We start from the raw sequence: 12953 nt of genomic DNA, 5'->3' as shown, positions 1-12953 counted from the left end.
GAGAATATGTTTTGTTTGTATTGCAAGGAGAGATGTTTCCTGGAATACTCGCTCTTCTCTGCTTTCTCTGCAGTACAGAATCTACATAAAAAACTGGCAAACTAGGCCATCCCGTTAATAAATATGTAAAAGAAACTTGCTCTGTGAGGTACTGACTCAGTGTATGTGAGGACACCCTGCTCTGCTAACCCCACTTCAGTGATTATTCCCATGGAATTAGAGGGCTTACATGCTGTTGAAATGATTTGGAGACTGCCAGACTTTTAATGTAGTCTTTATTTTTCCTTTTTTTTTTTTCACCTGTAAGTTAGTGCCTTTTATTTGTTACTTCAGCAGATAATTTTTATGGTAGCTTTTCTACTTTATATCCTGCTGGTATATAGTTTAACAAAATGCCTTTTGAAAGAGTGTGTTTAATTCCTCAGTCATGCCTCTGGGAATAAATCCTTGCTGTATTATAACTTCTTTTATATCTTTTCTTTACTGTGGTTGAGAACTTCTGCAAACTTTTCTTTCAGAAATCTCTACTTTTTATTCCCTCTGTGCCTCATGTGTGTCTCTTTTCTGTCTACACCAGCTGTTATTTGCTGGTGATATCCATGACAGGTCACGTCCGGTTGCAGTGGCTTAAACACTTAAATAAATTCCTTAATAGCATTTTTATATTTGCATCTGGATCTGCAGGAAGAAAATCAAATTTTCACACCTGACAACGTATTTGAGGCGTCCGTGATACTGTGTCAATGAGCTGATGTTGTGGAGTATCGTTTTTAAAATTACTTTAACAGGCTTTAGTGATTCTGAATGGTAGCATTTATAGCAGGAAATGTTTCATAATGGTACTTTAGGAAGTAACGATGCTGTATATTTCTGTGCAGAAGTCATGTCGTCTTTACCCGTAATTACTTCCCCTTGCTTTTTGCAAAGTTAAGTATGCAGTGTTTTGGCAAAAGTGGTTAATGGGGCTAGCTGAAAATTGTTGTTAAATCTAGTTCTTGACAAGTCAAATTGTTAATGTTGAATGAACATTTTTCTGTGAAGCTTATTTTCATTACAAATGGGACTTGCTGATCTCAGTCCAGAAATGTTTTGATTTGGAAGTGCTGCTGTGCTGCGGTGTATTTCGGTGGTGTGGTCTTTGTTACGGACCAGAGCCACAGCATCTCTCACGTCAGGCTCCCTGGCTGTCTCTGGTGCAGCCTCACTCCGTGGAGAGAACCCAGGGTCACAAGAAGTTTGCTCTGTTCCTGCAGAGTTGAACAACAAAGAAACTATTTTCCCTGCAACTCCCATGAAGTTGACCATGTTTATAAATTGAAATACTTTTCATTTTTGTCCACAATGATCATTTTTCAATCTCTCTACAAAGTATGGGGAATTAAGTGTTTCTCTACTGTCCTGGTTTTGGCAGGGATGGAGTTAATTTTTCCTCTCAGTAGCTGGTATGTTTTGGATTTTGTGTGTGAAGAATGTTCATAAACACCCTGATGATACCAGTTGTTGTGAATGAGACCAAGGACACCGTCCTGCTTTCCAAGTCTCGCTAATTTGCAGATGCAGGAAGCTGGGCAAAAGACAGACAGCATAATTGATCCAAACTGGCCAAAGAGAGTATTCCATGCCATAAACGTCATGCTCAGTATATAAGTGGGGGCAGGCGAGGGTGGGTATCTGCCTTCCTGGCATCCATCCTTCCTGCTTGTTTTTGCTGGCATCGTTCCCCCTACCTTGCTGGCTCCCTTTTGCTCCTTTGCTTGCTGCTCGGGTTTGTTTCCGTGATCGCTGCTTGGGACGGGCTGTATCGGTCATTGGGACATCGGGTGGTGAGAAAACACATATTGTTCACTTTGTATATTTTTTAATATCCTTATATTCTGTTATTATTGTAGTTTTCCCTTTTATTTTAGTAAATTGTCTTCATCTCAACCCACGAGTTCTCCTTCCTTCCCAATTCTCTCCCCCATCCCCCTGGGAAGGAGGAGAGTGAGCGAGAAACTGTGTGGTGATTTGGGCTAAACCATCACATCTACTTAAGTAGATGTGAAATAAAACACCTTTGAGTGCATTTTCGTTGTTTTCTGGTGCTAGATGAGGTCCTCAGGACAGCAGCATGGTTAAAGACTGAAAGCTTCAGGTTAAGGGATACCAATTTTTGTCCCCTGAATCCACAATATATGTTCTTCAGTTGTGTTGTCATTCATGAGCCGTGTACTTTCCAAATTGCTTCTGAAAGATTTTAACACTCAGTTAAGAAGCCACCATAATTTCTCACTGAAAAAAGACCCAGATTTCATACAGAGATTTCAGAGTTGTGGACTATAAAGGAATTAAGGGAATAAAATATCCAGATTTCTTTGAGTCAGAGCTGAATCAAGGTGAGATAACAGAGGAAACTACATCTTAACGTTTGGACTTTTAGGCAGACCTGGCATTTGTTATGTAGCTGCTAACGGAGCTCTCAAGGTGCTACTCGAGGGAGGGAGGGTATTTTGCAGACAAGCAACGTAATGCCATATTTGTTTTTAAAGAATATGGAGAGATTAATGGATTATAACAATATACCAGGACAAATCGCAATCAAAAATATGCTCAGATCAGTTTAATCGTGACAAAGTTGGTACAACTCACTGCTGCACTGAAATTAGTATATATTATCTCAGGAATTCATTCAATCTGCTGCATATAGAGTAATTTCAGGATTGCCTAGAAGGCTTACTTCAAATATACTTAGAAAGTTTGTTTGCATTTGTTATATGTCAGATTTTAACACCCCTGTCTGTCTTTGTTAGTCTGTTCACAGTTTTCCAGAGGAGTTTATGCCATCTTTGGATTCTATGACCAGATGTCAATGAACACGCTGACATCATTTTGTGGAGCCCTTCACACATCCTTCATCACACCCAGCTTCCCAACAGATGCGGATGTGCAGTTTGTCATCCAGATGCGGCCAGCATTAAAAGGAACCATCTTGAGTCTCTTGACTCATTATAAGTGGGAAAAATTTGTGTACCTCTATGACACAGAAAGGGGTAAGCACCATCATTTTAAGTTATTTTTCTATTTTGTGACTTGCTATGAGTATTACCAGAATAAGTACGTGCAGCCCGTCCCGGTTTTCTGGATGCAGGTAGCACATTCTTATGGTCCTAGAAAACAAGTTTATTCTGAAGAAATTAAAATGAATGGATAAATTAAAGGAAGACATCCTCATGTTACCGATCATTGTACAGAGATTGTCTGGAGGATAGTTAGCAGTGTAAACATTCCATTTGGAATACCTGGTTTCTGTGGAAACCCAGACTCAACACTTGTTAGGGTTTTTGAGTCCTTGCAAAATAGTTGGCACTATGAAGTAGGCTGTTAAGCAGGACCTTCCACTGTGCATGACATTGCAAATCTCCCACCACTTTACATAAATGCGTATTTCTCCTGTCACTGGGCAAAGACAATCCATGCTAAGATAAACTCTGGAGATGTCTAGGCATCAATAATGATCTAAGAATATAGATGCTTTAGGGCTCTGCTGGAGAAAAGATGCTCTAGATATGTCACATGGATATTCAGAGATGAATTTAGATACGTGATGAGAATGACCAGAGATATGTTCTGCTAAATGAAAACATATTAAAACCACTGTTGCCGTGCTTTAAGCCAATTAACTACTAAGAAGTACCAAAAGTAACAAGTCCTGTCAAAAAAGAGATCTAAGCATCAGAAACCATTTTCTGTGAGGAATCTGGCGTATTTCTGTGGAGCCGCCGTTGCCACCTGCTCTGAGTGTACAGACTTCCTTGGTTACAGATTTCACCTGGGTAGCATTTTTTGCATCAGATAGATATGCTACTACCCTTCTCACCGGCTTTGTAATTAACGACTCCAAGACCTTCTTCAGATCAAAGGGGTCTGGGTAGAGCCAGAGAAGCATAGGTTCCATTCCCAGCTCCCGTGACAAAGTTCTCACACCCTAGGCTGCTGCGTATTGATAAAGATCAAGGCTTCAGTGGCTGTGCTTTTCACACTGAAGATTAATAGCATCACCCAACTAAGGACATACCACATATTGAAAGAAAGTAATTTTTAGTCTGATTTTAGGTGAATGCCAAGAGTTCAGAATTTTCTGAGTGATTTGGAGGTGCTACATATTTCTAGCTTTGAAAAACACTAGCTATGAGATCAAGTGGGAAGGTACGGAAAAGTTAAGAATGCCATTTGTTTTTAAATCTTTTAAAACCACTACCCAAACATCCATGCTTCTGGTTTAGTGCACTTTTAAATGCAAGCTTCTGTGAATATGCCATTTGTTTGAATAAGAAAGGTTTGATGTGACCAAATACCATAAACTTACACCCTGTGATGAAGTAAAATGTCGTGTGTTCCAGGACGATGAAACTCATCACGGTTAAGACTAATAAACTTTGCTTTGGAAAGTGATGCATCAGTCACCCAAGGTCATGCCTAGTAAAAAAATTGACACTTCAAACTGGAAAAATAATCAAAAAAAGTGGGAGAACTTGTCTAGTTGATGTGACTATCAGACTGAGATAGTAATGGAAGTCTGCAGACTCAGACTTGCATTTTTCTGCAGTTCTCCGTCTGTTGTCTTTAGGTAGACACAGCCTAATCGTGAGCTTATTGTCATGACTGATCCCTTTGGAACAGTTCAGCAGTGTCTAGGCTTCATTTGGCCTTGTTCATACTAAGATTTTAATCACAGGTTAAATCACAGCTCTTGCTGGTGAAATTAGCCCCATGAATCTGACTTTACCTCTGCTACCTTCTGCCCCTTGTCTTGACTTCCCGTTCACATCCTACTCACAGTCTCACAATTACTAATCAAAATCACGTTGTGAACCTGCCGTGGCTCGCGTGGGTGTTACTCTAGCTGTATCTTATGTCAGACACTCAGACTGAGTGTCAGAGTGCGAAGTCTGAATTAGATGGCAGCGCAGGTGACTGTAGGATTATAAAATACAGCTCAGGGTTGGAAGATAAGGGACAGCTGTTTCTTTAGGATGGAAGAGGCATCAGTGCATATAGGTAGCTTGATGATGGGCTTTGAGTTGTTTGGGATAAACTTGCCACGTCTTATCTTTCTTTCCTGTACAACCCTTGTTGCTGTTGTTTGTTATTTGCCATCCGCTAAAACAGGAACAAAAATGAACAGTTCATTATCTTCAGTTACTGCTGGTTTTGTTAGGTTAAAACAAACTGGTAGCAGTCTTATCTGAGTTACAATTGTTGTGTTCTTCCAGTATTAAAATAAATTAAGAAGATTCGTATAGGAGGGAGAGGTAGGGTGATTAGGTGCTGAGAAATAGATGCTGGATTCCTTCGTTTGGTGAGCAGCAATCACGGATGACAGCACCTGAATTTGGCAATTCCAGTAGGCTGCCTTATTGCTTGTGGTAGGCCTTCAAGTACAAAAATATCCCAAAAGGCTGAACAATAATGATGGCGAATGACTCTTTGTGCCAGTTAGTGATTAGGCTGTACACATTCCTACACTGAGATACCGTTGGAAATGAAAACACTAGAGCTGTCACAATTTTTAATAATTCCTATCGTAGATACTTAACTGCTTTGGGGCACAAACACTGTAGAGAGAAGGTGTTAAGCAGTTTACTGTCAGTTCCTGAAATAAACTATCATTTAAGTACTACCTTTCCATGAAGATTATCATCTCACTGGTCGTTTGTGACAAATCGCGAAAGATGAGACTACTCTTTCTTACACTGAATATTAGTTACGAACTACATTGTTCTTGCAAGTAGTTTTACAGTGTTCTGCTGAAGCAAAACATCATGTATTAAACATTGCATTTACTATTAATAAATAATGCAAAATATTACATATGCCATACAAAACTGAATAAAGCTTCTCATGGTTTTATACTGCTTATTGAACTGTTTCAGTTTAAGCTTAGGAGAATGGAGAATCAGCTTTATAAACTGTTTTCCTTAAGCAGTGGCTTTTTTCTTCTTTGCCATCAAATGATATAATCACAAGGTTTCCACGTTGGTGACATTAGACACAATACTGTGGTGTTTTTCTCCTGCAACGAAGACAAAAGATAAATCTCAAACAATAGAATGAAGATCTACAATGACATAGATAGGTGGTGAAGCTCTTAATCCAGTGACTTAGTGTGTATGTGTTTATATTTGTACTTACATTCTTTTCTGTTGCTATGAGATGACTGAATGTTGCAGATTGTTCTCTCAAATGTTTATTTATGTGCAGGTGCAAAATTCCATTTCTTAAAAAGCGCTAAAGCACACGGAAAGAAAACTAAAATGTGAGATGTATGAATTCCAGCAACAAGAATTATGTCTTATCATTGCTTATTTCAGTTGCTGGACTTACTCTTCTGTGAAGAAACTGAAATTTAAGAGAAATATTAAATTGCATGTTCTTGTCCCAGTACCAGCACAAAAAATAAATTACACTTTGTAGAGAGTAATGATGCGTTAGGAAATGGTTACTAGGGGAAGAAAGGACATTGAGCAGTGTATAGAAGAAATAGTCGTATGTTCATTCCATACCACATGCTTTTAGTTCATGTGAAAGGGAGAGGCAGGCTTGGTTTCTGTTTGCATTAACTCACATCAGTAAGTTGACACTGTTGGTTGCTGTGATGTGTACAAAATATCTGATTAATTATATGGTGCTAACTGCCTCAGTAGGCTTCTCTGCAGTAGAACTAAGACTAATTAAGATTATGTCAGGATGAAATGAGATGGGGTTACATACAGAAAGCTATTAAGGATTTGGGTAGCACTTGTCAGGAAAGTCACCTTTTGCATCTCATGCTGAGGATTATGTTCCATCAGAAGCCTCAGGTTTATTTCCAGGCTTCAGGTCTGTTTCTCCTCTTGCTTCACATTACTGTAAATCAGATGTTATTGCACTGAAGTCAGGGGACCAGTAACACCAGTGTGAGTGTGTGGAGAGGTGGGCTTGTGGTTTTCATAGTCATCTTAATGTTGCGTGAAAATGTGAAGTACTTCTCATTTAACTATGAAAATGGAATGGTAGATTGTAATACCCAAGCTTTTGTTTATTTAGATTTCCATAATGTTTCTTGAGTAACACTTTGTTGTATTTTTGCCTGAGAAACAGTTTTGTACAGATTGTTTGCTTTCCATCTGTCAGTACAACACAGGCATTTTGTCCTAAGTTACTTTGATTTGTCATACCTACTGTGCACAAAGACATTGATTTCTGTCATGCAGATCACTTGAACAAAATCTCACCAAGTGGTTTCTGTGATGTGCGTCTTCCTCTTCCTTCAGATCATAGGAGTCATCACAGGACAGGAGAGTGACTTTGTTTGCATAATCCCTCCCTACACAGTGGGAGCTCAGCCTAGACAGAGAGATCACAGTCTTCGTGGCATTGTAACCAAATACGTCTCTAAATCTGAAATTCTTCTGTCATTTCGGTTTGATTTAGTCTGTCAGTAGGTATCTAGCGATACCTAAAATCGAGAATAAAGAAAAAAACCCAGCGTTGGTAAACAGTGTTATCGTTGGCTAATATATATTTTTTTTAATTGGTTAACACTGGCTAGATGAAGACTGAGGCACGGAAGTGTTCATCTAAAGCCTCAGGTTATGTTGCTAAGAAGAGTTGAAAATATCTGCTTTAAAAGTAATTACATCTCTAATCCTTACTGCCACGGAAACAAAAACTTGACCCAAACATGACAGATGGGTAAGGAGGCAGAAGGCCTGAAAATACAGCTTCAGAAAATATGACCAGTCCTGTTCCTTTTATATATAAAAACTTCTGGTACCCTGTTGCATAAAAAAGTGCCAGGTAAAGAGATTAAAAAAAAAAAAAGGTACAACTGTAAGCTTCGTGATGATTATGCGTAAGGAATCAAATTGCCTTAAATTGGGTTCAGTACAAGGCAGTGAGGTCTGATTCACTGCTTCTGCTGAAGACAAAGAATAACTCTTCTGTTTAGTTCTACTTTTACAAAATGAGGTTAGTTATCTATTGCTATCAAAGGACAAGACACTTCTGTACTGCTTTCCCTGGAGAATGAGAGATTTGAGCTGATAAAAGAAGCAGTATGTAGAACCAGGCTTATTATAGCTTCCACAAAATTAAATTGATGGATTTTTTTTTTAATGAAATGAGTTGCACTGAAAATTATGATATGTAGAAAATAGCATTTTGTGCAAAACATCTAGAGCAAGATTAATTTTTGTGCAGTCTACAAAGACTCTGCTTTAGAACCTGGTGGATTCCTAGGGATTTTGGAATGCCGAATTCTGGTGGACTGAGTCTCTGCTGAAAACAGCAATGAAAAACGTCATCAAACACAGAATGACTCCCATTTATACGCACCTTCCGTCAGCAGACAGATGCAAAAGAACTCCTTCTGCCGCATAACTCATTTGTTAAACTCTGTATTGTCTTTCTGCGTCTGGGGAACTTTTATCTTCATTTATAAAATCATTCTTCAATAAAGGGGGGAAATGAAATTGGTGGCAGCAGCTCCACCAGCGTTGGTGAACCCTGAACTGAGCGCCTGCTGAGCAGTCAGATGTCGAAGGAATCAATCGCTGAGCTGTTCGTTAACGTGTTCGTTCTTCAGAGCAGGGGTTATTCCACTAGCTGAAGAGCTGGTCTGAACCCATTGCATGAAGGAAAAAGGATTCAAGGCTAACTCAGTTTTCTCATGATTAAACATGAGCTTGTTCCATTTTAAAATTATAATTCTCATTTGCTAGTGTGTTTATACCTGTTTAGTTCTTCTCAGTTGTGCCTACAAGGCTGATGTGATATATTTTGCTTACACTTTCAAAAGTATGAAAGGATTTTAAATCTTGACATTATCTTCTGTAAATATCAGTCTGTGGTGAAGAATAATGGAACATAGCATGTTTGGAAGCCTATAAAGCACCACAGGTGACAGAACAAGGAAGAGTTACTGCAGGCCTTGATTCTTCGCAGTTTTTTGGCTCTTTTGCAGGAGTGTTTTGGAGAGCAGCCCAGGATCCTGGGGGTGACATGTAGACAGTATCACTTGCTAGCATTTAGGTACCCATGTAGATGAGCTCTCTCATTCTCCTTTCCTGCTTTTTTATATACTGGGAAACACACAGCAGGGAATAAAATGTTGGCAAGACCTTCTGAGCTGAGGCTCAGCCTCCATATCCCAGCGACAGGCATCACAGGTCTGTGTATTTGAAGAATCCCAGTAACTGCCATCCAGAAATTCTCTTCTAAGTCATGATCTCAGCAAAAGGCGGCTTGCAGCATGGCCACAAAACAGTACATCTTTTGCATGGCTTTGCTGGAAAGGATGTAATGTAGGTTCAAGTCTTCCAGCTCTGGTAGAATAGAGGACGCACACAGTGTAATGGTAGAAAATCCATTATTTAGATTTAAAGAACAATTGTACTTCATGTAGTTATGTGCAATAAGAAAATGATCTGTTTCTTTCACTATAGCCTTTTCTGAATGAGTGATTTTACCATCTGATAATACCTAGAATTTGTGTTTATATAGAATCGAAAGTCGTAGATGCTGCTTAGCCACATTTGTATGAAATAGAGGTAATGTACCCTGACAAAGAGGCAAATGTTGACATTCTTATTTAGGGCACATTGCTCCCTTGCGTTCAGCAGTGTAACGTATGAACTAAGGCACTACTCAGGAAACACGCCAGAACCTTAACAGAAAAATTCCAGGATTGCTTTACTGTTTGACTTTACTGCCTGAATGTGTTTGGGAATAATCTGAGCCGGAACAGTTAAATCTAGCTTTTGATAATCACTCTGCATTTATTTCCTCTGAAATCTCTAAAGTCTCATACAGACTCCTTTCATCTTGGTCTCTGTGGTACACAGCTACAGAAGAAAGCCCTTTCACTGATCCTTCCCCAAACAAACGCTGAGACCCTGTGTGGGAGAATGGCTGTTGGCTGATTTTGGGGTGGACTGAGAGCCTGAAGCATTTTTCGCCTGATCTTTCCCATTAGCTGCTATTTGTTTAGCTTACCCCTGGTAATCACTTAAACCGTTTTTCTAGCTTAACAAGAGGAGTAAATCAACTTTGAAAGTCATCCAGCGTGAGATGTATGGTACTGCCAAGCCTGAGATGCAGCTGAAGACCAGCAGCATAGAGTTCACGGCGGTATTCTGTACTGCGGCTTTGTGCCTCCTTACAAGTTTGGTGTGTACACAGTGGGTTCGGTTTGGTGTTGAGATGCCCAGGCAAAGTGCCTGAGCATCCCTTGAAGCTGTTGGAACACACATCACTGTCTGCAGTCTTCTCCAACAACAAGTGAAGTAATTGCACCTGTGCGCCGAATTTGTGTCTTGTTTCATGGAGCCCCGGAGAATAAGGAGGAGTTTCAGCCCATTCATGAGGAAAAGCAGGAACGCCAAGAGCAAGAGCGTGGTATGACAGAGCGCTGATACTGCTCGTGCGGTGATGGTGTGGTATCACCTATTCTTCACTCCACCAATGATGATGTGGGTGTAGGATGGGATGTTACGGTAGCCCCACTCACACTGAGCGTGAATCCGGTTGTGGCTGAGAGAGTGTCAGAATCTGACCTCGCTTTGTGTGAAATCAGCTGTAAAACTGAGTCAGAGCATTCAGGGTACAGAGTACGGACGGGAAGGTCCTGGATAAATAATTTCTGGAGGCCTAAAGCAGGATGTGTGCGAGCCTCGTGGTCCTACCAAAAGCAGCTGGAGCTCTCAGGAACATGAGCTGAGGCCGTGAGTATCTTAGGTAGCAAACAGAACCAGCAGCATTGCCACTCACCCGTGCCTTAGAGATGAAGTCTGCAAATGCTTGTATTTATAAACTGACTTGTGTAAAAGCATGCATTTAAATATTTAACTTTTCATAAATATGCATGTTTTATCAACCTTTGCTATAGCTGTAACAGTATTTTTTTAAATTGTATGCACAAGTAATTTAAGTGGCAGAAGCTTTTCTTCTCAGTTGATTTTATGTGTGTACAAGGCCTAAATGGTCAGAATCTCACATTTCCAGATTTCTTGCAACAAAGCTAGAATTTAGGATGGTTTCCAAGTGCAGGTGGAGGGGGGAGGGCAGAGGAGATACATGAGAGGGGTTGTTGACCCTTTTGCTCTGAGACAAGGGCAAGGACTTGACACAAAGCCAAGCCTTAGAGGTGATGGAAAGGCTTCCTTTGGAACCAGAGGAGATGATGTGGAATCTGTTGATCTTGGGGAGGAGATGAGAATTTTTGGACTAGAAAAGGCAGCTGAAGAAAAGAATACCTATGTGCAAAGGACTGTAAGTAAATTTTTATCAGACTTATTTTTTTAACCCATCTCACCCAACAGATCTAGTTTACTTAAAGTTACTTTATTTGAGTTTATTATTTTGCATCTGTATATGCAGCATAGCTTTAAAGACTGGAAGCCTTTGGTGTCTTTGGCATCTGGGTGCTCAGAGCAAGGCAGGCTGGCTTCACGTGGGGAGTTGTGCTGGTTCTGTTCGTGGAAGGGAACTGTCTTGCTGACTTAAAGTCTGTGTGAGGGCATTGGTACTTTGAGTGGGACTGAAGAGAGCAGCACTATTTAGTAATGTAATCAAGATCAAGCAATTTTCAGATTGTGTAACATCGTGTTAGTATGTGAACTTCACCATGTATTTCAGTGGAGTAGCATGTTCTGGTTATCACGTGTTTCCAAAGGAAGAGCATTCTGACATCTTATACCTTAGTGTGGTTAAGATGACAGTATTTAGCATGTTAGTATTCTTACAAGTTTGCAAATTTTATCACCCTTTGCTGGATCTTGACTGTATGTTTACTCTTCCTGTGCGCCTTTCTTCACCTAGAAATAGTTCATTCTTAACCTGAGTGACAGCTGTTACTGGTGGCCCGTGGTATTTTGTGGTTTTGTGGAACAATGGTTGTTTCTTATTCACAATGAGGGGGACAGATTCCCTACATACGCTGCAAGAGACCTCATGCTCTTGTGAGCATGATGCGATAGTGAGAAGATCTTCAGCCCAGGCAAATGAACCATTCACCAGGTGAAGAACTTCAGTGGAATGAGCACAGGCTGTTGTGGCTTAATGGAACCACTGTAATAGCTGCAAGTGGTAAAAAATGCCAAACACTAAGAACATTTCTCCAGTGCTTGAGGAATAGATGAGTAAAATGGAGTATCTCAACAGGCTAGTAAATCAAAGCTTCTCCTTTCATAGAGCAGCCTCAGATACTCCAAAGCAGGTTCTCAGCTAAGCAGTGAAATGTTCTTTCTCACTACCAAAAGCAAAGCTTCGTAGGCAGTGTGAATTTCTTGATACAGGACTATATGGCACGCTAGGCAAATGGTGTGTAAGCATGTAGCTTGTTAAAGGCTTTGTGCTTTTGAAGTAATTTTCATGCGATGATCTCAAACAACAATGGATGAAGATCAACAGTATCTGTATGGGGCACGTAAGGGTTTTCAATCCTTTGTTTTAGATGGAAGATTTGATGTACTGGTCAGCAGTTTAACAACCTGATCATCTTCTACTTACGTATACAGAAATACCTTTGTTAAGTTGAAAGCACAGTGAGCTTTGACATAAGAGACGTGCAGAATGTCATACTGGAAGTGAGTGGCTCTGGTTACTAATGAAAACCAGTTTTTTGTATTTCTACACAATAATTGCACACTTAGATTTTGCCGTAAATTTCCCTTCTCACCTGGAAAAAAAACTTGAGCCTTTGAAGAAACTTGTAATGGATTACACATTTGAGATAGTTAATTAAATGGTGTTTTTCGTAGAGTTTATATGAAGGAATCCATTGCTTATAGCTTCAGTACCTTCCTTAGTCTGTGATGCTTGGCCCTTTTAGCTGCAATTTCTTCTTTCAGGCTTCAGAGAATTTACCAAACTAGTTTGACCACATGCCTTTCTCTTCCCAGAAAATATCAGCTGTCTCAGTAAGCATAAAGATG

General features: G+C 39.9%; 1 protein-coding gene across 3 annotated transcripts in view; it reads left to right on the top strand.

Moving 5' to 3' along the window:
* Nucleotides 1-12953, top strand: part of GRIA3 (glutamate ionotropic receptor AMPA type subunit 3) — a 150306-nt gene that overhangs the window by 32343 nt on the left and 105010 nt on the right. For all 3 annotated transcript variants that reach the window (XR_015259661.1, XM_086756145.1, XM_086756144.1), the window contains exon 3: nt 2790-3029. Coding sequence is in view for 2 of the 3 variants with exons in the window: in XM_086756145.1 (XP_086612271.1) it covers nt 2790-3029 (240 nt within the window). In the remaining variant the exon portion in view is untranslated. The remainder of the gene's footprint in view (nt 1-2789; nt 3030-12953) is intronic.

This window comes from Chlamydotis macqueenii, chromosome 11 (assembly GCF_036417535.1).
Source record: "Chlamydotis macqueenii isolate bChlMac1 chromosome 11, bChlMac1.mat, whole genome shotgun sequence".
NCBI lineage: Eukaryota > Metazoa > Chordata > Aves > Otidiformes > Otididae > Chlamydotis > Chlamydotis macqueenii.
Note: the sequence above shows the minus strand (reverse complement) of the source record. Positions and strands in the feature narration are given on the sequence as shown.